Source organism: Lepidochelys olivacea (assembly GCF_965140295.1).
Source record: "Lepidochelys olivacea isolate rLepOli2 genome assembly, chromosome: 8".
Taxonomy (NCBI): Eukaryota; Metazoa; Chordata; order Testudines; family Cheloniidae; genus Lepidochelys; species Lepidochelys olivacea.
The window spans coordinates 2,234,987-2,261,341 of NC_140418.1; the positions used below are offsets into that span (position 1 = coordinate 2,234,987).

Genomic DNA, 26,355 nt, shown 5'->3' on the forward strand with positions numbered 1-26,355 from the left:
GGCATGCTGTTTAAGATGGGTGAGGAAGTAGCGCTGGGGAACTACAAACACACCATGGTTGACAGACAACTTTAAAATGTGAAACAGCAGGATTTACTTAGTCAAGAATGCCAGCTGATGTTATGTGCAGCCTTTTGGAATTTTTGAATCACTGGAGAACTTCTGTTTCCAGTGCTGCTGTTCCACTTCTGGAATAACTTGTGGTTAAGACACAGGACTAAGAGTCATGACATCTGGGTTTTATTCCTGGCTCTGGTTTCAGGTTTCCACTCAGAATGTCACTCAGTGATTGCCTGTTTTTGTTCTTTCCCTCTGAAGCACCTTGCTTTGGCCACTGTTAGAAGACAGGATACTGAGCTAGATGGACCTTAGGTGGGACCCAGGATAGCCGTTCTTATGTTCCTATCCAAGCTAACCTGAAAGGCAGATTCACATGCCCCCTCATGAAAAGTAGATGCTCCTCTATTTTATACACAGTTACATCAGCCTCTTGCACAAACCATGCTATTATACAATCTTTCACTGGAAATAGTAATGAGTAGTGCTGGAAATTGTGCTTATGTTAAAGAAAAGAACCCTGAATCATTGCATATGCCTTGTTTTCCTGTTGTGCTGTGGTTCTATCCCACAATTGGCAGCATTGAGAATTATGGGGTTCCAGTGGGGGGAAATAACAAGCAGGAACTATTTTTATATCTAACTTAATTTGTTTTTCATATGACACAAGACATGAAACATCGAGTTGTTTTTTGGTGGGCTTGTTTGACATTAATTGAGGAGACTGATTAACCAAAGTAAATGACAGTGGCATGACACAATTGGGCCAGATAACCGCTGTGTGTTACAATAGTTGACTACAAAGCACCTTTGTTAAAAACGGAAGACCCTTTCTTCCATGTGTGAGAATGTAAAAGTATGAGTCAAATATAAGCACTATCTGAATTGTCCCTTTGTTTAGAAATATAGGTTATTCCTAAGGCTGTTTTAGTCATGGGTATTTTTAGTAAAAGTCACGGATAGGTCATGGGCAGTAAACAAAAATTCATGGCCCCTGACCTGCCCATGACTTGTACTATATGCCCCTGACTAAATCTTGGGCTGGGGGGGTGACCCGGGGGCACCACAGGTGCTGGGGAGGGGCTGGCAGACTCCGTACCTGGATCCGCACCTCCCCATAAGCAGTGACATCCCCCTTCCTCAGCTTCTAGGTGGAAGCGTGGCCTCTGCCCTGAGTGCTGGCTCTGCAGTTCCCATTGGCTACAAACTGCGGGGGCAGTGCCTGCAGGCGGAGGCAATACGCAGATCTGCCTGGCCATGCCTCTGCCTAAGATCTGAGGGATGTTGCCGCTCCCAGGGAACCTCCACCCTGAGGTAAGCGCCACACAGAGCCCTCACCCCCTCTCAGGCCCCAAACCCAAATTCATGCTCCTGCTGTAGAGGGAGGAGGGTGTGTGCGTGGCCTGAGACTGCCCAAGCAGCAGCTGGCCCGGCAGCTGACCCCTGGGTGAGCCGCACTGGCCGCTGCCGAAGTCATGGAGGTCCCAGAAAGTCACGAAATCCGTGACCTCTGTGACAAACTCGCAGCCTTAGTTATTCCTAGTTGATTGTGAGTGGCTTTCTTTTTTTAACTTTCCAACCTGGATTGGCTTTAGAGCTGCATTCCCAACAGCAGTAAATCTGGAAATCTGATCTTAGAAAATTAGGACATAAATATAAAGCTAACACAAATCATATGAGACATTTTATTTAATAAGAAAATAATTGTTTTTACACTATTCCAGCAGAATGAACGATTCTGAGACGTAAAAGCTGCAGCTTAATAAAGCTTTAATTGACCAAAATTGAGTGCGCACACTCAGTCCTGTCAGCATCTTTGTATGGCACTGCAGCTGTTCGTGGCCTCTTCTGAATATCTGTATCAGAAGATCATTATGCTTGTGCTGCTAATGTAATGTAATAAGAAAATCACTGCTGTGATGTTTCACTAATTTTGGATAAGAAATTAGGATTCTACTCAACTACAAATACTTTTTTTAAAAATTGTGCTACAGTTTTATAATGTAGTACTTTACAGATCTGTTACACTGTCACAATATAAATTATTTTCCTTCAAATGTTGCTGCATTTAAGCCTGTAGAAAAATGAATGCATGAGATCTCCTTTGAGTGTGCGTCAGTGTGGATCTACTGTAGGTGCACATGCACTTGAGATCAGAGTCTCTTGAATAGCAGTGTCTGTCATGGCCATGCATGTGCCCTGTGCCTCTTTGTTCTCCCATCTGAGTACATAAAGGGTGTAGGGGTTGCCACCCTTTCTCAGTTCTCTCGTACCACCCACAGCCGTGAGAATGAACCCAGTGAGTGTCTGACCAGCTACTCCCTTTAAAGACATTTACATTGTTGTTGTTTTCTTAACCAGGTTTGTTGACTTTTTATCTACACGCTCCCAATCGAGGGATGTTCCCAATAATCCCATCCCCAATCCGTGACACTGTTGAACATTGGTGCGAGGTGCTTTGCATCAATCACCATGCCTCATGGTGGATTCCAAACCCTGCCCGTACTGCCATGGACTGATCCTTATAGGGGATAATTGCTAATGCATATTCTACCTAGGGGAGAGCTACCTGTGCTCTGTGTGCAAGTCCTTTTCTTCAGGGTCTGCAAATCCAGGGATGTTCAGCTCAAACTACATCAGCTAGAGCAGTCCACGTGGGTCACTTCAAACCCAGAGGTGATCATCACTACCAGAGCAAGGCCAGCTAAACCAGCATGGGACAGCATTCCTTTGAGGGCAAATCATAGATCTGGATCGGGCAGCAGAAAGAAGGCAAAGAGGACTCTGGTAGAACTGGCACTGACCTCTTAGGCACTGACCACCTCTGTGTTGATGAAATCTTCAATGCTGACAGCCCCAGCCAACAAAGCCAGCACCTGCTCCCAGAGGTAAAGGAACACAGACTTATGCAGCTAGACAGAGCTCAAATATAGCTCCAAAACTGAAGGGACGTGCTGGAAGGAAAACATCTCTCCTTCAAGGACAGAGCTCCTACGTCTTCAGTCAGAATGGGAGTGGATCAGGGGACCAGAGACCTGGCACTGCCCTGAATACTAATATCCATGATAAAAGCTAGGCAAGGGCCCAAGATACACTCTGGAGGAATCAGTCTCCTCTCCAGAGACATTTTGAGGACTGAAGAGGTGACCGGCACAGGTGATATATCACCCCACAGCACCGCCATTCAAAGAAGAAAAGTATTGCTTATCACCAGCATTGAGCAGAGAAGAGGAATTGTGTATAACTGGTGTTGGGAAGAGAAGGACAAATGTTCTTTCTAGAACCAATCCTCTAGATTTCTCCTCAATCCTCATGTATTTTAATGCAGATTACTATCTAAAGAGCCCCATTTCAGCATACTTGGCACGTACTGTGATGCCTGAAAATCTGCATTGAGCAAGCAGGGCTGTCACACATAGAACAGATTTTTGAAGTGTTTGTTTTTACTACTTGAGATTAACTTCTGAATTCCAGAGACCTTTTGCAAATGAGAAGGTGAATTGCAGGGTGAAAGCATAACTGTTTATCAAGTCAGGATAGAGCTGGAGTATTTCTCCATGTTTAACTGGCACAAGGTTGAATCCCAGGGCATAGTTGCATTAAAGCAGTGTGAATTCGTTGGATAACTAGCAGCGAGTCACATGCACTTTCTATGTTCAAGTGAAGGGAAGGACTTTCCTCTTTCATTTGATATGGGGATATCTGTTAATAGGTTGCTTTTGCTTTAACTGGAGTGACTGCTATATTGTCCCAATATGTCCTGTTTATTTGGAGGTGCTAAATGTTCATATTCTTTCTGCAGAGGTCCACAGATCCATTACCATGAGTACTTCCGCCTGCTTGGGGGCAGAACCAGACTTGTCAGTCACTGGCAGTAGGGAATGCCCCGCATCCTGAAGTTTCCTCCAGGTTTTTTTCTGCCTCCCCAGCAGCTAGTGGCTCAGCCAGTCCTCCTCTCTGCAGAGCTTCTCCGAAGGAAATAACAAACTTTATTTCAAATGTTTAGGCTAGCAGTTTGGTTTAATTATGTATTTAGTTTCCAATTGTATCCCAGGGCTGTTTCAGATTTTTAAGACGACTGTCCTCTCAGCTCTGCTCCTCTTCTAGGTATTTGCAGTGGCTGGCACCCCTGCAAGCTTCGGGGAGCAAGGCAGGCCATGAAAAGCCAGAGGCAAAATGAAGGGTTTGCCTACCCTGTTTCCTTCTTACTGCTTTGGAACTCAGCCAGCTCTGCGGGCAGGATGCTGTCTCCGTCACAGCCTGGTCCAGGTGATGTCACCTTAGCCAACCAGAAGGGTTGGAGAGACTGGACCTGCCCGGCAAGATGCAATGCGGACCTGACAAGATTGCCTCAGCCCCCTCCTTCCCTGGCAGGAATGGAGCCAAAGAACTGGTTCCAGGGCAAGCAGCCCATTTACCCCATCTCCGTAAAGGTGTGAAGCAGGCAGAGCATCAATATATTTTCTCTTCTCATTTGCACTGCAATGTTCCCTATCCCCATCTTTAGTGGAAGAATACTTACATTGGACTTGTGCACGCTATCCTGTTCTTAAATAATCGAAAATGTGTGTGGGTACATATGGGTATGTGAATTTGTCCCCCTTCCCTTTAACTATACATATTCTACTGAGGGAGCAATGCAAATAAATAAATACCAAGAGTGACACAGATACGTAAATTATGTACATCACGTTATTTCAGCTGTCCATGACTTGTTTTTATGAAGCACTATGATAGACATTCAAGTGTTAATGTTAAATATGAACTTCACCTGGTACTTAGGTTTAAAAACAAAAAAAAGAAATTAGACGAGATGGGGAGCGATGAGGGGTGGGGTTGGAGAGAGGAGTGCCTTCTAGCTATTACACAAAGAACAAAAACTGGCTGGTTTCATAGAACTTTGACCTCTGCTTTTCCTAAATGGTCTGTTGCTCTTGAATCATGTACTTCTGGTGTCTTAAGCTGCTATCTCCTTCCATGCATACTTCAGTTGGTAGCAATGCATTCTTGTTGGTCAAGATAGGGGGTGTTTGGATTTTCATATACTAAATTGAGGAAATTAAATTTCACCACTAAAAGGAAGTGAGTTACTTGTGCAGATGATAAAAATAAGTTATTCTCTTATGTTGGAGTTCTTGAAGACAGCCACATTTGGAATATTTCATTCCAAACCAGCAATGCTGGAATACTATAGGAGGGAAGGGTCATATGACCACTGAAACAAAAATTGTTGCATTATACATAATATGTTAAAGTAGAGAAGTTCACCTTGTAAAATGTTTTCTGATACCCTCCCCAGCTTGCTGGGCTGCATGTCCAAGTTAAAACTACTCAGTCACTAATTTAACTTGAGCACCATTCATTAAAATACACGTTTTGAGAGGTCTGTGTAATTTGTTAGTTTAGGTTGTGATTCAGCAAGGCATTTAAGCTGGTTCCTAAATTTAAGCATGAGTAGTTCTTTTGAAGTCAAATATGATTTGACACTTCTCCATTTAAAGAGACAGGTTTTTAAAGTGGTACAAATGACCATTTAGTAAAAAGCTGACAGCGGTTTCACCAGCAAATGAATTGGAAGGACATTTTTGCTCATCCCTCCAGTTACAGAACTGCTTGACGTGGAGCTGGGAGGAGAAAAACTGATGGATAGAAAAGAAATATTTAAATTGGCATCACTGAAAAGTGAAATGGTTTCTTTCTAAAACTTTCTTGTAACTTCAGTCTGTTAAATACAGTATGCCGCAAAGGTGCATATTATATGAAGTAAATTCCTTTCAAACTGGTTAGAGACTTCTTAATTTTTTGTTGTTGTTGTTCATTAGGGATTATGTTAAGAGTGAGTTGGAGTCGGGATATGAAGGGCCAATGTATTTAGAACCTCTCTCCATGAATCGTTTCATGACCGCTTTAATAGGTAAGTGCAGTTTAAACATCTAAGGGGTGGCAGAAATAACTACTTGTTTCTTAATTCTCTTCCTGATTTCTTCTGCATGCACCTTTTTTTAATTTCTTGGGCCTGAGTGTCTCTTACCATTACAGACATTTATAGGTTTTTAAATAGTAATAATATGTATTTTTCCATGGAGATGATTGGATCCATGCTGCCTTATGATGTAATTCTATCTTCGGGGTGGGGGGGTTCATTTACTACAACTTAACTAATAACACATTCCCTTGGGTTGCAACTTTGCTTATAAATTAAAACTTTCACGGTGCCTGGTTTCCTTAATATTAGATTGTAAAAGTTTTAGTTTCACTTTGTTTTTCATGTAACAAAACGAACCTACTAAGTTGTAGTAAAGACAGATTTTGGCATGCTAACCTGATTTGACTCCTCTTGAAGCAACAAAAACATGCTGTCAGTCACTGGAGGCTTCTATCAAAAGTGCAGAGTGGTTTTTTGTATGTACCTACAGAAGGATTTTAAATCTTTTCCATACAGGAGATTAGTGTGGCTGAAAATTTGCCCAGGAAATAGGAATTCATTTAAAACAGTTGATTTACTGAGAGTGCTGGTACAGTACATGTTGGGGTTTTTTTTACTTTTGTCTCTGGCTCCCTGGAATGTGTCGGGGGAGATCTGAGAGTCTCATCTAGGGGCAACAGGTCCCTTGGTTCAGTGTCCAAGGAGCAGTGGAGAATGCTATGGTCTGTGTTGCCTTCAAGACTAAGTTAATAAAACCCAGCATGTTGGTAGTTGCCACCCTTACAGTTTCAGTTCCTAAAATTAATTCTCCTCCCTTCCTGTCTCACTGATAGACTAGCTCTCTGACTCCCTGGCTCTGATTTAATTTAACAATGTAATTCAAATCTGTTTGAATTCCTCACATGGAAGGCATTGTAGAAATTCCAAGTATTACCAAGCATGTATGCACGATCGATTCTTCTGTCTTTAAAAGTGCAGAACAAAAACATTCGTTCTCAACAGCCCTGTGGGTTAGGTAAGCACTATTCCCATTATATATAGTCAGGGAAGCTGACATATCTGGAGGTTAAGAGATGTCTTCTACCATGCAGAAGTTTGTGTAGGTGGACCTACAAGGGTGCAAATAACTATTTTAAATTCTGAGTGCCAGTAATATTATTTCCCTAGTTTTGACTGAAATGCAGAGGTTAACTGAGCTTGACTTGATGGCTCGTGAGCTATTCTTTCTCAGAAGTGTTACTCATAACAGCAAATGTGATTTACGTATATGAAGATCCCTTTTTCTTGCACTGTCTCCATGCAATTTTTCTCAAGATGAACTTTGACCAGTAAAGAACATGTTTTGGTATTAAGGTCACTGAACCCTACCACATTTCAGTGGGAGAACTTAGGAATGTTTACAGAGTGTGTTCATAGAATGGTAGGAAGTCAAAAATCTTTTAAGATAGGCCCTCTCCAATTCCTCTTGCTAAGGTCGAAGGATTTCATCACAGTAAAAGCTGTTTTATCTGGCACTTCACCGACTGGAAAGCTCTATAAACCAGCAGTTCTGATCTTCATAGAAATTCCGGTGTATAGCCCAGTTGGTGTGGGGCCAGGAGGGGGTGCGGTGTGCGGACTCTGGGGGGGAGTTTGGGGGCGGGGTTGGGGAGTGGTGGTGGGGTGCCTGATCCGGGGAGGGGGGGGCGGGGTTAACCTTAGGCATCTCCCCGCAAGCGGTGACCTGTCCCGGCTGCTCCTAGGCGGAGGTACGGCAGGCGGCTCTGCGTGCTGCCCCTACCTAGGAGCAGCCAGGATAGGTCGCCGTTTGTGGGGAGCAGCCAGAGGTGAGCACCCCCAGATCCAGCACCTTGCACCCTCTCCCATTCTCCAACCCGCTGCCATGACCCCCCCCTCCCGCACCCAAACTCCCTCCCTCTTATGTACAGAAATTCCTATAGCCCTCATGTCTGCCGTGTTTGTAAATGGGCTTTCAACAGCCATTTCTTCCTGCAGGCCTGTGGCTCGGGCCGACCATTGCTGACTGAGATTGCTAGTATATACTTTAGTGCTGCAAGCAGTATCATTTGAGGGTTGTCTCTTGTATAAACATGACATCCTGTGAGCATGTTAGCTGGGAAAATTCCAAAGCTAAGTGGCTTTGGAAACTATGCTGCCCACAACATTAATCTTCTTAAGATGGAACCCCAATAGTGTACATTTATTTTAACCACAGTTTAAAAAAAAACAACATAATGGCTTAATGTGGAAGAAAGGGAGAATTTGTCAGCATCAGCCTTTTGTGGGGAGGTGGAGGGGGGAGGGATAGCTCAGTGGGTTGAGCATTGGCCTGCTAAACCCAGGGTTGTGAGTTCAATCCTTGAGGGGGCCATTTAAGAATGTGAGGTAAAAATTGCGGATTGGTCCTGCTTTGAGCAGGGGTTGGACTAGATGACCTCCTGAGGTCCCTTCCAACCCTGATATTCTATGATTCTATGAAAACACAGACAGTTCTCTATTAAATGATTTGGAGGAAAGGTTTACCATGTCAGCTTGCTTGCAACAAGTCTTCTATTAGCTCATGAGCTAGATGATTCAGGCTGCTAAAACTGTGCAGAGGTCTTGGGAGCAGAAAAATGTTTTTGTGCTCTCAGAGCTCAGGCGCTCCACAGGAGACAGCCGTCCTTGTTCCCTACTTTCTCCTTCCCTGAAGAAGAGCTCTTAAATTCTGCAGGAGACAGGGTACATCAGCACTGCTTCAACACATCACTCAGCCCATGGTTTGCAACTTTCAGAATGCCAATAGACGAGTGGATTTGTTGAGGGTTATTAAGTTTGTTGGCACAGTCTGTTCTTCTGTTTTGACATTCAGAACAAGTTCCTTTCTTTTGACTAATTATATCACCTTATGTTGTCAATGGTTTTTATCACATAATACCACCTCCCCAAGATAATCTGACTGTCTTTCCAAGTTCTTTCTGTCTCTCTCTCTAGCTATCTTTAACAAACATGCTGTTGCTAGCAAGGAATGGGGAGTACCTTTTCATCAAAAGTCCCGTCAGAGATCTTTTCATATCCTCTCTGAAGGGGTAGACAAATGACACGACACTGATTTGAGAGAGCAGATCAGAGCCATGAGATAAAGTACTTGGTTTATTTAATTTGGTGACATACAGCCTCCCTCCTGCGACAAGTAATTTTCAGTCAGTGCTTAGATTCCAAAGGTGGAAGAGGAGACTGCTGGGTATTCTCAGGGAGTTAGCATAACATTGACTTGCTACACATTTGGCATGTTGATTAGTAAGGGAACGTGGTCGCACTACTTTCTGTCAGATGAAACTTAGATCTGTGGTCCTGCTCTTCAGAATCAAGAGAGATCCAGTGACGTTCTTTATAAGAGAAGTATAAGGCTATGTCTACACTACAGACCTTACAGCAGCACAGTTGTACAGCTGCAGCTGCGCTCCTGCAAGGTCTCCCATGTCGTCGCTCTCTCCTGTCGGCATAATTAAACCACCCCCCACGAGTAGTGGTAGCTATGTTGGTGGGAGAGTGTCCTCCACCGACATACTGCTTTCCCCACGGGCACGTCCGTTCGTAAAACTTACGTTGGTCAAGGGGGTGTTACTTCACACTCCTGACTGACCAAAGTTTTACCGACAAAAGTGCTAGTGTAGACAAAGCCCAAGGATACCAAATTGGTGCTGTGGTAAAACTTCACTTTAGATAATTACGTCATGCCTATACCCAAAAAAGATTGGTGTTAGTTTTGGTATTCTTTTGTCTATAAAGCTGGGTTGCCTTAGTTACTGTGAGTCACAGTAACTGGAGTCAATCCAACTGTACAAGCAGTTGAGTAACAGAAAATTGTTAATGCACAGTGATGTGCTGCCAGTATTTTAACCAGGGCTCCCTCAAAGATTTTCTCCCATCTGCTAACAAATTTCATGTACTGGGGACAGAGATGAGAGTGGGTGATGGGGGATGGACAGAGCAGAAAAATGATAGAGGGAGGGATTTGGGGTCTTCATTGTTTCCTTTATCCATTTAAAGGAAAATGTTCTTTCAGAACCATAATCAAGGAAGGGAGGCAGCAGACAGGGCAAATATACTAAGTTTACTTGCTGGAAATGTGTTGTTTATGTTCCTGAGAAATATACTTTTGAGAATATAGTGCAAAGTGCAGCTTGAAAGCACAGTTGCCAACTTCTACGTGGTAAATAAGCCCCGATTTTCACAATAAGCCAAAAATCAAGCTAATTCCATTTCAAAACAAGGCCAAAACAAGCCAATCCCTAAGAATCCCAATACTCTGTGACTAGATTCCCCCTGGCGTGCAGTCTGGGACTGTGGTGGGCCTGCTGTGCTCCCCCGACTCTCTCCCCCCCCTTGCCCCTGCTTGCAAGGAGCCGATCCAAAAAAAAAAAAAAAAAAAGCTACAAGCCAAACAAGCTACAAGCCAATTAAGCCAAAAACAAGCCCAATTTCTGCATTTTTTTCCCACGGATTTGGCATGTCTGCTTGAGAGTTGTGTGCAAACCATAAAATCCTAGAAATGTAGTACTGGAAGGGACCTCAATAGATCTAGGCCAGTCCCTTGCAATGGGGCAGGACTAAGTATTCTCTAGACCAGAGGTTCTCAAACTGGGGGGCACAGAAAGTATTTGGAGGTGCGAGAGGAGCTGAGGGGGGGAGACTTGCTGTGCACATTTTACCCACAGCAATGAATAGTCCATGCCACTCTTACTTCTGTGCTCCTGCTGGGGGTGGTGCCTGCCTTCAGAGCTAGGTACCGGGCCAGCAGCCACCGCTCTCTGCTCTGCCATCAGACTGAGCGGCCGGAGAGTGGTCTCCGGATAGCCCCCCAGCCACTCCTTCTCTTCCTCCTATCTCAGGAAGAAATGACAGCACAGTTGGGCTTCAGTCGTATGTACATATGTGGGTGAAGCTAACGGGAGGGGCGAAGAGATGATTTGCCCAGTGGTCGTAGGGCTTGTTCCAAGGTCCTTCCTTTCAGCGAGCAGATAGAAGCTATACTTGGTGTGTCAGCCTTTTCTCTGATAAAACTTCTTCTTATGATACACCGTGAGATCGTATCCAGCATGCACTCTGAGGGTGATGTCGTGTGTGAGCCTCCGAAGATACAGGAAAATCCAGTTTCATAACAGGTGTGCTGTAGTTAGCAGAACTGTCATGGTAGAACTGGATACTGTTAGATGCTTTACTGGAAAGCTAAATTAAGATGTTTTTCCTGGAGGAGGTGAACAGCTTGCTATAAAATATTTTGTCATGTTTTCAGGTCAGCTGGTGGTATGCACCCTGTGCTCCTGCGTCATGAAAACCAAACAGATCTGGCTCTTTTCTGCTCACATGCTCCCTCTGCTGGCGCGGCTGTGCCTCGTCCCTCTGGAAACCATTGTCGTCATCAACAAATTTGCCGTGATTTTCACTGGCTTGGAAGTGCTCTATTTTCTGGCATCAAATCTTCTAGTACCATATAATCTTGCGAAATCTGCATACCGAGAGCTTGTCCAGGTAGGCTGCAAGTGGATCATAACAGGTTCATTGGCTTCAGTTGTGGCATTACTTCACATTTTGTGGTCTGAAAAACCAGTCATTGCACAACGTTGTCCATGGCTCAGCTTTGGGAGTTAATTGTGCTTTCCTGTCATTCCATATTGTGTGTGTTTTAGCAATGTCCTCTTCCACTTTTTTAAAGTTACATTGCAAGACGGCATAGACTAGCAGTTAGAGCAATGACCTGGATTCTAATCCTGGTTGATCACTAAACTTATGCGACTTGCTTGATCTCCAGTTTGCTTAACCCATGGTTTTATTGGATGAAAACCAGGGCCTCGGTAGGATGGACATTAAAGTTGCTAAATCTGAAATAAGCCCCTCTTGGAAAGCAAACTGCATCCACAAAAACAATTGCAGTAATTCTGGTGTATATAATAATGCCCTGTGTAGAAAAGTGGTAGTTTGTAAGTATAGCTTATCTTGAGCTGGAAATGAGAGATCCAAGAAGAAACATGAAACCAAGAATAAACTATGAATAACTTACACTTCTGCAATATTAAAATGCATTAACAAATTTGTACACACATAAGCATCAGTTTGGAAATTCACTCGTAGCAAAGGCATCCATTTTCCCATTGATATGTGTAACTTTCATTAATGGAAATTATGCAAGTCGGTTGAAAGAGAGACTTCAAAATTGGCTTACTGCAAATCAGAACAGACTGAAACATGGGGAAGCTTTCAGACCGTTTTAACAAGGAATTTCCTGGCTTTTGTCAGGCAGAGTAACTCTTGTCAAATTTTTCAACCAGCACCCGTGTACAAACCCCAGCTGTGCTACAAACCCCATTTGTAGCTTGATAACATGGGTTGTTATACTCTTTGGCTGCAGAGAGAGACAGGAATGAACACCAGTCCCTATGGAGTGCCCCAGTTCGGCCAGACATAAGTCCCAAGTTGCATATGTTGGCCCAGCAAAATGCAAAGTGACTGGGAATAATGAAGTTACATGTATCAAGAGGGAATGGAGAATTGACTGAGACTGCAGTTTCTATGCAGAATATGAAGATAGGCTGTCTCTCCAATGAAAACAATCCATGTCATCTCACTGTTTTTAAAAATAGGTTCTACCACACATGTGTGGAAGGCGCTCTGACCTATATGGACTTCCTTTGGAAACTCTTCAGAATTACGTGTCTGGTTCTAAACATGTTCCAAAAACTTTTGCTTGGCCCCTTGCTGAGCAGACAGTGTTTTAAAAGTGACCTGGAAAGGGAGAAAATAAAATTTGGCTTGCACTCTGTTTTTACTGCTGTGTTGTATATAAAGAAGCCCTAAAAGGTTTCTGCAAAAAGGAATTTTCTTTTTCCCTTAATATTCTGATCTGATCTCACCCTCGAAATCTTTACAGCTTTGTCTAGGCTAACCATTTGTCCTACAAACTTCCTGTTGTTGCTACCAAATGTGGTAGAAATGGTGGGACTATTAGTGTGGATGAACATCCTGCAGCCACTGGTGTTCTCACTACTTTGTTGCCTAACTCTGCTTAGGGCAGGTCAAAATGACAGAGTGCTAAAAGCTCTACTCTGCACCAGCAATGTCCCGCAATGTAGTAGCACTAGTGGGATTGTTTTTAGTAAAATTCCCTACTGCAGACAAGGCCTATCTGAAACTTGGGAATTTTGTTTTTTCTTAACACCTATTTAACCTCAGTGCCTAACACGTTTAGTTGAAAAGATGTCTTTGTCAAAGATTCATTGCTCTTCATTTAAGTATGAAAGCTCACAAGGCAAATCTGAGAGACCTTCTCCCAAGAGTAGAAAAGACCAGACTTGAGACTCTCCACATTTCTGTGGTGGTAATACAAAATCAACAGTATAAGTCAGCAGGGTGTTTTGGGAAGATGGTCATTTCTGTACATCGCAAGGAAGAGCAAAAAAAGCCTGAAATCCAACATAGTTTTGTATGTAGCTTACCAATAAACCCATGTTAAACCTCAAACTGACTTTAAAAGCTTAGATCAACAGCTAACACTTGAAGTGCAGTGACATCATAAATGTACTGTCAACACTTCTTTCTTCTCTGGCACTTGTGTTAAGAACACTTGAATATGTTGAGGTTGTTTTAATGCCATATGCATGCTCGAAGGAAAAGCTACTCAAGTGTTTGTTTTTGTCTATTCTCTTTACCACTTTGTGGGCCATTCTAAGTGTACTAATTAGATTGGTTTTTAAAATCACTGTAAAGATTTGAAAGGTAAGTGATTTTTTTTTGGGCTGCCTCACTGACCCCCTTTGTCTTTGAAATCTGTGTTTACTAGTCAATGTAGTACTGTTTTGGCCTTAAGAAAAAATATTCTAGTATAAACTCTTCAAGGAGCATTGCTCATGCCATGTTTCTACCAGTGCCCTGTGCAAATCAAGGGCATAACTTCTCATGTGTGGCTATGGAACAATTTGGAAGGTATTAACAACATGCTGCTAGAATAATAAGCAGCTACAGCTGAGAATAGTAGTGTGCAATGTATGCTAGAGAGAACTGGCTGGAATTAGGAGAAATGTTAATGTCTCTGGTAATCTTTTTTGGAAGGTGCTTCTGAAGCAAATTGCCTATGCCAACCTCAGCAAATGGGAACAATTGTAATTGTGTTGGGCTGCATATTATGATTATAATCTGGTTTAATTGAAAGCTGGAAAAAACAAGAAAATCAGCCTTCTAATTTTATTTTTAAGGAGCTCACTAATGTGGAAATCTAGAGCCTATTCCCTACTCCAGAAACAAAAATCGTGGTGAAAAAATTGGCCCCCTTTCAGACCTAGTGTAAGTAGATGCAACTCCATTGAAGGTCAAGGAAGATGAATCTGCTTATACCAGATTGGAGTTTTGCCCTAACCTGATTTTAACATGACGTACTCATCCTTTGTCATCACTTGTGGTAGTTGCTGACTTCAGCATGAATTATTCAGTAATAACTTAATCAAGTAGTTGTGACCTCACAGTTGTTAGAGGCTTTGCAACTGTAGTAGTGCAAACAGTTGTTTGTAATACCAGTGGAAAAACTTGGGAGAAGGGGGATATTAAGACACCCAGGCCTAATGTTTAACTTCATCTTCTGAACCCAGCGGTTCAGGGGACTAAGCCCAGGGGGAGGATGGGCAAAAGCAACTTTTTGTCCTCTTATGCATCCTGGATTCTGGACTTTGGGGGCTGGTATAAGTTTAGAGCAACTTCAGGGGTTGCCTACAAGTTATAGAGCTTCCCAGAATCCCCCATGTTGCTCAGTACTATAGGTGCACCCCCTCTCTGTGTAGGGGTGCTTATGCTGGTTCCGTTCTGCTCCTGTGCCACAGGAATCTTTCGCAGGGACACTGCAGATCCTTTGTAGAGCCTGAGCAGAGGCTGCTTCTGGCCGCCAAACTAGTCGGCTGCTTGTTAGTCAGCTATGATAGAAATTACATTTACAGGACCTCACTGTAATATGTTGTAACATTTGCCAGTGTTGACAGGGATCTGCAAATAATATGATTTGCCTACTCAATCTTTCACTCTAAAATACTAGTAGTTACATGCTTGTAAAGTACAAGTTTTTTCTCTAATTCTCTTTTCTTTTAAAATACAAACTTACTTTTCAGCCTGAAGGCCGCATCGGGTTTCGGAAATTATATGGAGGGCTGGTTACGGGAGGCTGTGCCTCCCCAGACAGCCAGGCGTGGCTCGGTCCCCATTCCCTATTCTCCCTCCGCCCCCCACCCCTGCTTCTCGCCCCCTGACACCCCTCCCCCCGAGACTCTTGCCCCATCCAACCCACCCTGTTCTCTGATGCCCCCCTGGGGCCCCTGCCCCATCCACACCCCCCACTCACTGCCACCCCATCCAACCCCTCTTCTCATTCCTGACTGCCCCTCCGGGACTTACAGGGACAAACCATCCCGATGAGTTACAGGTTACAGGGACAAACCATCCCGATGAGTCGAAAGAATAGTAAATATGGCAGGCGACCAGCTTGGCTTAATGGTGAAATCCTAGCGGATCTTAAACATAAAAAAGAAGCTTACAAGAAGTGGAAGGTTGGACATATGACCAGGGAAGAGTATAAAAATATTGCTCGGGCATGTAGGAATGATATGAGGAGGGCCAAATCGCACCTGGAGCTGCAGCTAGCCAGAGATGTCAAGAGTAACAAGAAGGGTTTCTTCAGGTATGTTGGCAACAAGAAGAAAGCCAAGGAACGTGTGGGCCCCTTACTGAATGAGGGAGGCAACCTAGTGACAGAGGATGTGGAAAAAGCTAATGTACTCAATGCTTTTTTTGCCTCTGTTTTCACTAACAAGGTCAGCTCCCAGACTGCTGCGCTGGGCATCACAAAATGCGGAAGAGATGGCCAGCCCTCTGTGGAGATAGAGGCGGTTAGGGACTATTTAGAAAAGCTGGACGTGCACAAGTCCATGGGGCCGGACGAGTTGCATCCGAGAGTGCTGAAGGAATTGGCGGCTGTGATTGCAGAGCCACTGGCCATTATCTTTGAAAACTCGTGGCGAACCGGGGAAGTCCCGGATGACTGGAAAAAGGCTAATGTAGTGCCAATCTTTAAAAAAGGGAAGAAGGAAGATCCTGGGAACTACAGGCCAGTCAGCCTCACCTCAGTCCCTGGAAAAATCATGGAGCAGGTCCTCAAAGAATCAATCCTGAAGCACTTGCATGAGAGGAAAGTGATCAGGAACAGCCAGCATGGATTCACCAAGGGAAGGTCATGCCTGACTAATCTAATCGCCTTTTATGATGAGATTACTGGTTCTGTGGATGAAGGGAAAGCAGTGGATGTATTGTTTCTTGACTTTAGCAAAGCTTTTGACACGGTCTCCCATAGTATTCTTGTCAGCAAGTTAAGGAAGTATGGGCTGGATGAATGCACTATAAGGTGGGTAGAAAGCTGGCTAGATTGTCGGGCTCAACGGGTAGTGATCAATGGCTCCATGTCTAGTTGGCAGCCGGTATCAAGTGGAGTGCCCCAAGGGTCGGTCCTGGGGCCGGTTTTATTCAATATCTTCATAAATGATCTGGAGGATGGTGTGGATTGCACTCTCAGCAAATTTGCGGATGATACTAAACTGGGAGGAGTGGTAGATACGCTGGAGGGGAGGGATAGGATACAGAAGGACCTAGACCAATTGGAAGATTGGGCCATAAGGAATCTGATGAGGTTCAATAAGGATAAGTGCAGGGTCCTGCACTTAGGACGGAAGAACCCAATGCACAGCTACAGACTAGGGACCGAATGGCTAGGCAGCAGTTCTGCGGAAAAGGACCTAGGGGTGACAGTGGACGAGAAGCTGGATATGAGTCAGCAGTGTGCCCTTGTTGCCAAGAAGGCCAATGGCATTTTGGGATGTATAAGTAGGGGCATAGCGAGCAGATCGAGGGACGTGATCGTTCCCCTCTATTCGACATTGGTGAGGCCTCATCTGGAGTACTGTGTCCAGTTTTGGGCCCCACACTACAAGAAGGATGTGGATAAATTGGAGAGAGTCCAGCGAAGGGCAACAAAAATGATTAGGGGACTGGAACACATGACTTATGAGGAGAGGCTGAGGGAGCTGGGATTGTTTAGCCTGCAGAAGAGAAGAATGAGGGGGGATTTGATAGCTGCTTTCAACTACCTGAAAGGGGGTTCCAAAGAGGATGGCTCTAGACTGTTCTCAATGGTAGCAGATGACAGAACGAGGAGTAATGGTCTCAAGTTGCAGTGGGGGAGGTTTAGATTGGATATTAGGAAAAACTTTTTCACTAAGAGGGTGGTGAAACACTGGAATGCGTTACCTAGGGAGGTGGTAGAATCTCCTTCCTTAGAGGTTTTTAAGGTCAGGCTTGACAAAGCCCTGGCTGGGATGATTTAACTGGGAATTGGTCCTGCTTTGAGCAGGGGGTTGGACTAGATGACCTTCTGGGGTCCCTTCCAACCCTGATATTCTATGATTCTATGACTTCTGCCCCATCCAACTACCCTTCTCCCTAACCACCCCAGGAACCCCTGCCCCTGACTGCCCCCCACCATCCCATCCAACCCCCGCCGCTCCTTCCTGATTGGGCCCCCCCCCCGGGACCCCTGCCTCCATTCAACCCCCGTGTTCCCCGTCCTCTGACCGCCCTGACCACCACCCCGAACTCCTCTGCCCTCTATCCAACCCCTCTGCCCCCTTACCTTGCTCCCTGGAGCACTCGTGGCTGGCAGCGCTGGCTGGAGCCAGCCACACACTGCGCAGCACCGAGCACCGGGTCAGGCTGGGCTCTGCAGCTGCGCTGCCCAGGAGCTCGCAGCCCCCCCGCCCAGAGCATCGCTCTCGTGATGCAGTGAGCTGAGGCTGCGGGAGAGGGCCTGGGGGCTAGCCTCCCGGGCCAGGAGCTCAGGGGCTGGGCAGGAGGGTCCCGCAGGCCGGATGTGGCCCCACGGGCCATAGTTTGCCCACCTCTCTCCTAGTGGGTACTCCGTAGCCATTGTGTGATTCTTGTCTTGGCTGTGAGAAACAGACATTTGATTTAAAATAAAGCCATCTGTGGAAGTATTAGTGATGAATAATTTCCCTGTCACTTTTAAGGGATTAGCCTTCCAGCTTTCTGAAAATTGCTCCATAGTCACCTAGTATTAACATTGTACAAGCAGTAGCATAAACTTTAAAAGAATTGCTGTCCAGACTGTAACAGTCACATGTTGCAAATGTGCCAATTTTTAGATATTTAGCCTCTGCTCTGACAGGTGTCTGAGGCACTTAGCACCTGCCTTTAACAAAAGGTCAAAGAAATACAAAGTCAGGAATCCTTGTAACTGACCCACTTGTGCCACATGAATCTGACTCATGGTTTGAATTGCAAATGAATTGAATGTTTGTTTGTTTTTTCTATTCTGTTATCTCTGTAAACATACAGGATGTGAACAAATACAACAAACTGGTCTTGTCTTTACCTTGCCCAGGTAGTGGAGGTGTACGGTCTCCTGGCATTGGGGATGTCTCTGTGGAACCAGCTGGTGGTCCCTGTTCTATTCATGGTGTTCTGGCTTGTCTTATTTGCTCTTCAAATCTACTCTTATTTCAGCACACGAGATCAGCCCGCCTCAAGAGAGAGGCTTCTCTTTCTCTTTCTGACAAGGTAATTAACTAGTGTCCATAATAAGCTGTTTTCTGTGCATGCATTGTTTGTATTCCTGAACTAATCTACTGTCTTCTACAGATGGAATGGTTTAAATCAGCTGTCTTCTTCTAGACCCCAGTAAATATTTGTCCATCATGCATATTAGTTCAGTGAAGCCTTCTGCTTCACAGCAGCTCAGGAGAGAGGGGTATTAACAGAACTATGGAAAAGCTCCCAGTGAATACAAAATATAACTTAGTGATGGGCAAACCACTGTACACTCAGAGCTTCAGTTCAGAAGTTTGGTAGGGCTTCAAAAGATTTGACTCAGCAAACTCAGATATCACCAGCTGAGGCTAGGAGCGCATTCCTCCTCTGGTACTTGTCTGTAGGATTGTGTTGAGGAATCAATGTGTCTTTTGGGTCCTGGAGGCTTTATTTTCAGCTGTGATATGCAACACGTTCTGGAGTGCATTGAAATCCATGCTATAACTGAAAGTTTAGCAATGAACAACGACCATGGGGAATTCCATCCACAATTATATCAGCAGAATCAGAAATAAAGCACACCTGGAAAAAAAAGTATTTTCCTCAGGAAGAAGAGACTTGGGTTATCTTTCTGATGGTGATCCTAAATATCCCAGTATGCTACGCTGTTCCCCAGTTGGATTCTTCTTGGAATCTAGCTTTCAGGGTATTGGACTGGATTCTCTAACAAACTATTTCTGATGTTTGGTTTGTTCTGAAGGGTGTCTTTATTTAGCAGTCCACATTCTTATGGACCATTTCATCAGCAGAGGGACATTCTCAGTACCTTGGTGCTTGGGAACTTTTCATACCTCTTCCCTGTCTTGTTTTTGGCATTAATCTTTCTACAAGGTTTAGAGAAAGCATAGGAAACCTATTCCACCCTGTCTCCAGTCATTCCCTTACTAGATTATGACTCGCCAGTCTTTCCCTTCACCTTCTTATTGCATTTGGGACCTTGTCTATCAACTTTGTGTGGTTTAGTAGAAACATTGCCAGCATCTTCTAACTCTCTGTAAAGGTTTTGTTTTTAGAATAACCTGTTCGACACCACAGTCTCAGGATCAAGGTTCTAGAACATTCCTGTCACTTACCTTTCACATATGGCCCTGTGTCCATCACAGTACTCGAGTCTTCTGATTTCATTGTCAACTTAAAATAAACAGAGAAACTCCAGGGGTTTGATCACATTACATATTAAAATGAATAGTACCATCAGTATTGTATTGCATTACAACATTAACAGAGGGGATTAGTTTGCAGTCTCCCCCCCCCCCCAAAATCCCCAACTATTTTACACCTCCACTGAAGTTTTAATTTTGCACAAAGTAGAATATTGACTGTACTTAACTGTACTGTAGCAGTTGCTAGGGGCGTGGACTGCATGACCTAATAGGTCTCTTCCATCTCTAATTTCTGTGATTGAGTTGAAGAAATTGCTGGGTAGATGACAGGTTTTTTGCTGCTTGTGAAGAACTGGAAAATTTGACTCTTGTCACTAGGGTCAGAAATCTGAGACCCTTGACAGCAGGAAGGTAAGGAATCTGGGGATGATGAAATGACTCTTCCTCGCAGAGAAGACCCACTAGCTCCCACATCACTGAGTCATTTAGGCTCAGAGCTCCCCACCGTGCCTGATACAGAAGCCTGTGCACTAGTGATGTGTGCAGTCTGGCCGTAGGCAGAGAGCAGAGGCTTCTACAGCATGGCCCAGCAGGGGAACTTAGATTTTTCTGACACGCCTCATGCATTTGGCAAATATTGTGGCTATTGCTACATGCACAAGATCTCCAAAAGCAAAGATTTTTAATGCCAGATTGACACACTCCGTGCAAATATCCCTGTTAATCAGCGTTGGTCTTTGCAGGCATGAACCGTCAGTATTCCAGTTACTGAAATTATTTAAAGTTAAAACACAGGTTTACCTGGTGCAGTCTAAACCACTTCCAGTTCTAGTGTTTAGATTCTGGAATTGTGCCATAGAATTGAGGGGCAAGAGTGTGAATGATCATGTACCATCCATGTACATCAGGTAGAACTTGCCTGCCAGGTATCAGAATAAATCTGTATCTTCATAATAAGTGAGAGTTAAACGAAATGCTATCTCTAAAATATTACTTGCTAGACTTTCTCTGTACAGCCCAAAACATGAAAGCACCAGACTTTTTCTCTTAGACTCAATTTCATCACGCTCTGGGGATGCATTTCCTCAAGGCATCCTTCCTGGTGGGTTTTTGGCAATTGCTGTCATCTTTTACCTGCCTGGGAGCAACACACACAACCAGGAAACTTTTTTATGCCAGTGTTGTGGGGGCCAAAGGCGCATTGCTTTGCCATGGTAAGAAAATGCAACAGCAGCACTCTCTTTCTTCAGAAGAGAAACAAGCTCCAGTAGCAGGTTTTATCTCTGACAGCCTAACTGTTTAGGAGAGGATGTTAAAATATCATTTTGTTAGACAAGCTAAGAAAGATTCTCTAGTCAGCCAGAAGACTTCACTGTACCGCAGTCCACTTAGTAAAATGGAAAAATGTTTCTCTGCCAGAAAAGAGCAGTCTGGGCACATGTGCCCTTTATTAGCGGTAATGAATTATTTCCTAGAGTGTACAACTCTGGAATTCAAGCAAGAGCATTCAGAGTGCATTTAATAGCAATGTTAAGCTTCCACAAATGCACAACAAACAATAACAATACACAGCCTTCATTGTTTTTTTGTTTTTTTTTTGAAGATGGCAAGAATTCAAACCTTCAGGACAGTTACAAGCTCACACCTGGGGGCACATAAGGATAAATCTGAAAGCTCTCCAGTCAGTCCTTTGTTTGAGGTTTTTAAGCTCCTCTGAGTCCCTTACACAGTAAATTATCTCCGCTTCAACTTCATTAGTAAGGGTGGTAGCATGCTTGCTAGAGGGGTTGAAAGTTCTTTATTATGGAGCCTACCTGGAGGCTCAGCTATCCTGGATCAGACTTCCCCTTAACTATAGTTCCTTCATTCCTGACAAGTTTGGAAAAAAACCTGAAGTTATTCAAAAATACCTCACACAGCGGGGCCCTTAATCTTAAACATCGCACATGACCAGTACTGAGAGGGACAAACACCAGCGCAAGCACGGTTCCTGGAAGATAGTCATCCCTTACAGGGACTTCCACCTTTTTTGGCCAGTTCTTTCCTATTTGTGGACACACCAGAGCAACATACTGGGAACTTGGAGGAGTCACTACAAGTCACATTGTACCACAATCATCGGGTATAACTCTTCTTTTCCAACCAGTTAGACAAATCTGTCTCATGTGCACATTGAGCTTTATGCTTATTGTTTTGGTACTGTAGACGTGCCCTTCTTTGCTGAGAGCTCTGGTGGCGAGGAGTGTTCTTAGAAGCCAGTGTTCCATTACGGACTCTATGCTTTCTATATCTGTAGGCCACCTTCCGAAAGGGCTTGTATCACTCCCACTGGAGAATAGGGAGGATTTGATGAGTTATCGGGAGTACCCCTTGATTGTATGATGAATGAGACACTTCCACATTCTCTGCTTTGGTGTTCTTTCAAAGACAGCTACCATTCATGTGCAGAGGCATAGCCAGGAAGTTAAGAAGCTTCTAGTGAGCCTCCTATTCAGCTACAAAAGGCTTTCATGCCCTATCAAATAGGGGAGGAGGGATATTTTAACTTAAAATGTTGGATTGCTGAAGAATAAGCAGAATGATCTGTAATAAAACTTGAGATGCTATATTACACAGACACTTTAAAAAGAAATGACCTGCTTTTATTGTGTTACCTCTCTGGTGCCGTATAAAACATTAAAAATGGACTAAGAGTACCAGTGCATCTATTTATCGTTTCCTTTGTTCCATCTAGTTTTTCTGACACATGTTCTTTCTTGGAGCACTTTGCTTCTACTTGACCCAGCAGTGAATTAATCAGAATGCTGCAATGTGGCATCCTAGTAATTTCTCTGGGAATAGCCTGTTGTCCTGAAGGAACCAGGATTGCTGTTGTAGCCAAAAGTGCCAGAACGTGGCCCTGAGTTGAGTAGCTGAGGACTCCCTGGTGTTAAAGAAAGCAAGCATAGAGCAGCTCTACACCACTGCTTTCCAGCTCTGCTGACATTGGAGGTGGGAGGATGTATAGCCATAGTAGCAGTGTGATTGATTCCCATTAAAGGCCGTTGTACTCTGGAGAAACACAGACTGCTCTAGACTGCGCTGGGCCAGGACTACAGAAAACAGGCCCCAGGATGAGTGAGCTGAAACAGCTCTTTTATGATTCCTCAAACTTGGCTGCACCCAGCTCTTGTTGCAGCTGAGGATTCACCTTGTGACTTCACTGTAGTAGCAAGTCAAAAGAGAAGTAGGCCTGAGAGCGAGAGCATCCTGTGTTCTCACTCAGATAATTGTTTAAAGGCTGTATGTCTCTTTGGTATAGTTTATTTGAAGTTTGTACTAGGCCTCTTTTGTGGGTCAGCAGTAGTTGAATATCAAGATCTCAGATCACTTTTCAGACCCGAATTATGAAAAACGTTACAATTTATTAGCCGTTTTAATAACCGTTTATATGAGCACTCTATAGTGACTGGCATCCTGGTAGTATTGCTGTGTGTGGGAACTAACCAATCAATCAAATTGATCTACTGTAACTTTGCGTCATCTTGTGGTAACTGGATTGAAATGTCATTAAGTGAATTGAGTACATCACTTTTCCATGCCTGAGCAAGAGTACTCTTCTTTATTAAAGTAAAAGCAAGATAGCACCACCATGTGGGGCTGTCTTGAAGCACAATCTGAATGAGCAATGGGGAACCACATAGGCTTGCTTATCAGCTGATAGACATAACAATGCGTTTTTGTGACTGAGTAACCGTGAATCTTTGACCTTTGATGTCCGAGGAGAAAATAGTGGACTTTGCTCTCGTAATTTTGTCTCAGTAGAAGAACGTGCATGTACTTGTGGGGCTGCTCGTGTTCTGTTTTTTAAGCCAATCCAGATGTGATTTCAAACCAGCTCAGACTCTTAATTGAAGAAATCTTTTTATTAATTAAACTGTGTTTTTCCCCCAGCATTGCAGAATGTTGCAGCACTCCATATTCACTCCTGGGGTTGGTGTTCACGGTCTCCTTTGTTGCTTTGGGAGTTTTGACTCTCTGCAAGTTTTACTTGCAGGGCTACCGAGCATTCATGAATGACCCAGCTATGAACAGGTAAGTGCCTGGCAGCATATTTAGAACTACGTGTCACTGAGGTTGGCATTTGTTAAACTGAGAGTTATTTTAACCCGTTATAAACGCCTTAGTATGCATAGGAATTCTGACACGCTTCTTATTTATTAGCCCAAATACACTATTTTAAAGGGTTTGAGATGGAAATGTCTATCATGAATCTTAGAATGGCAGTCATGCAGTTCTGTAATACATACAGTGCTTCTCTTTGGGATTTTAGATTCTTTGCGGTGTCTTCATGGGGATCAGTGACTGAAGGAATCTAAAAATGTTTAGAAAAACTAAATGCTTATGTAGTTATATTTTAACTTCCTGGTTCATTTCCCCCCATGTAACTACATGTGAAACCAAACTAATCTTTTGTGGAAGATTTGCACTGGTCAGCTAAAAGTTACTGTGGTAAACTGCCGAAGAATATAGGCAACTTGTTTCTCTTGTGCTTCTCATAACTGCCTGACATAAAATTGGGAGTTTAGTTGTGGCCCTGTGGGTTAGTATGTTAGCTTTTACCAGGAGGTCAAATGCTGGTTCAGGCCACAAGTGAAGGACTTATTTTTACTTTGGGTTCTGAGGTGAGTCAGTGGGAATTGCAGTGAGTATAAAGTGAGGCTGCCCAGGAATGGTGCAGAAGCATTGTGGGCGTGGAGGAGAACCAGTCATGGGTAGTCCACGCTGTGCCGTAACTGCTTCAAGACAGTGCTGTCATTGTCTCTACGTCAGAAATATTAAATTCACTTTCAACTTCAAAACCACAAGAGTGAAAGAGGGACATTCAGGGGACTCTTTGTTCTAGAGTGTCTGTTAGCAACATTGGAAGCTGTGCTGTATGTCTAACTCTGAATTCATTGCTTTCAAAGTGTACCCAAGTGGTAGGACTTCAGACAGGAATGTCATTAAAGGAAAAGAGAGACAAGGCAGGTGAGGGAATATCTTACACAGAGTTCTTCAGGCCCCGACCTGAAGCTTGTCTCTCACCAATACAAGATATCGCCTCCCCCACCATGTCTCGCTAATATCCTGAGACCAACATGGCTACAGCACCACTGCATACATTAAAGAGTAAAGGTCAGCGAAGCCTCTACAAGCTACAAAGAAGTATAAGCAGTATTTTTTAAAGAAATATATCAATGTTAATTTCCTGAGGTCATACAAGGCAGAAAGAAATCTTAAAATAGAATCAGAAACAAAGGGCTAGAAAAACTGTTGATTTCATACATGCCAGACTTTTATTTTAAGATGAAGCAAAATAATTAACCCTCTGCATTTTATTTTCACTTTCTCTTCAAAACCCCAACCCAAAGGGGGATGACAGAAGGAGTCACTCTCCTGATCTTGGCCGTGCAGACTGGTTTAATCGAGCTTCAAGTTGTCCATCGGGCATTCCTGCTTAGTATTATTCTCTTCATTGTGGTAGCATCCATCCTTCAGTCCATGTTGGAGATTGCTGATCCCATTGTTCTGGCACTGGGAGCTTCAAGGGACAAGTAAGAAATGCACTTTCTAAACTGAAAGCTATTTAAAACTCCTTTTTGTAGAGGTGAGCGCACTAATGTATGGCCTGATAGCCTTGTGGGCTACCAAAAGGTAAGTTAAGGTGGTCCACATTCTTGTAGACTAAAGAATAATAAGGTTAGTATACAGACAGTTCTCATTTCTTTGCTCCTTCTCCTTATCTCCTCCCTGCTCCTTCCGCCCCCCCCCCCCCCCCACACACACACAATGATGTTCACCAGCACAGAGATGCTTTGCAACATGATTCCTTCTGCAGAAGGAAAGTGACTTGAGTCGCATGGTCCTAATGAAGACTCATCTGTGAGCATGTCTTACAGTCTGCACAGGATCATGTTGCTCTGCAGCCACTGGCCTCAGGAATTGTGTGGGTATTACATGACAGAAGGAAAGTCATCACCCCGCACTGAGAGACACTGAACCCTGCTCTTGGCTAAACAAAACCACAGTTCAGCATGTCACGGAAACAGCCAGTTATTTAATAGAATCATGGGGAAAAAATTCTACCAAGTTGTAATAGTCCATAGATTAACTTCAGGATCCCAGGCTTGTGGGACCGGTTGTAGGCCTGGAATGGGAGGTGTCTATGGAGAGAACCTGAGGAGTGGAAGAAGGGAGTCTTGTGGATGTTTTGATCTGCTGGGTTTTTTCCTGTTATCTTTGATTTCTTTGTGTTTCTTTAAGGAGCTTTATTTGTCTTTGGTGTTCTGGCATGAAACTGCATTTCCTATGTTAATTGCATGTCTCTCTTCCCCTTATGTAATCTGTAAGCGTCCTAAATAAAAGAGGAGGTTTATTTATATCCAGTGAGTCTGTTCGGCTCAGAGGTTGCTTGTGGTCAACACAGTCTCTGTGGCATGTTAACTCTAAATATGCTGACGAAAGGAAAGGGAGTAGAGCCAGGAGATAGTATTTGGTTCTCAAACAGATAGATAGTCACTGGTAGCAGCAAATTGTAACTGTTTGCCAGGTCCAGAGCTGAATTTGTAGGGAGTT

General features: G+C 43.8%; 1 protein-coding gene across 2 annotated transcripts in view; it reads left to right on the forward strand.

Annotated features, from left to right (window-relative positions):
- RNF145 (ring finger protein 145) overlaps positions 1-26,355 on the forward strand; it is a 58,937-nt gene that overhangs the window by 26,866 nt on the left and 5,716 nt on the right. For both annotated transcript variants that reach the window (XM_084637397.1, XM_084637398.1), the window contains exons 4-8: positions 5,880-5,971; positions 11,262-11,497; positions 18,450-18,625; positions 23,692-23,832; positions 25,152-25,334. In XM_084637397.1, the coding sequence (XP_084493523.1) occupies positions 5,880-5,971; positions 11,262-11,497; positions 18,450-18,625; positions 23,692-23,832; positions 25,152-25,334 (828 nt within the window). The remainder of the gene's footprint in view (positions 1-5,879; positions 5,972-11,261; positions 11,498-18,449; positions 18,626-23,691; positions 23,833-25,151; positions 25,335-26,355) is intronic.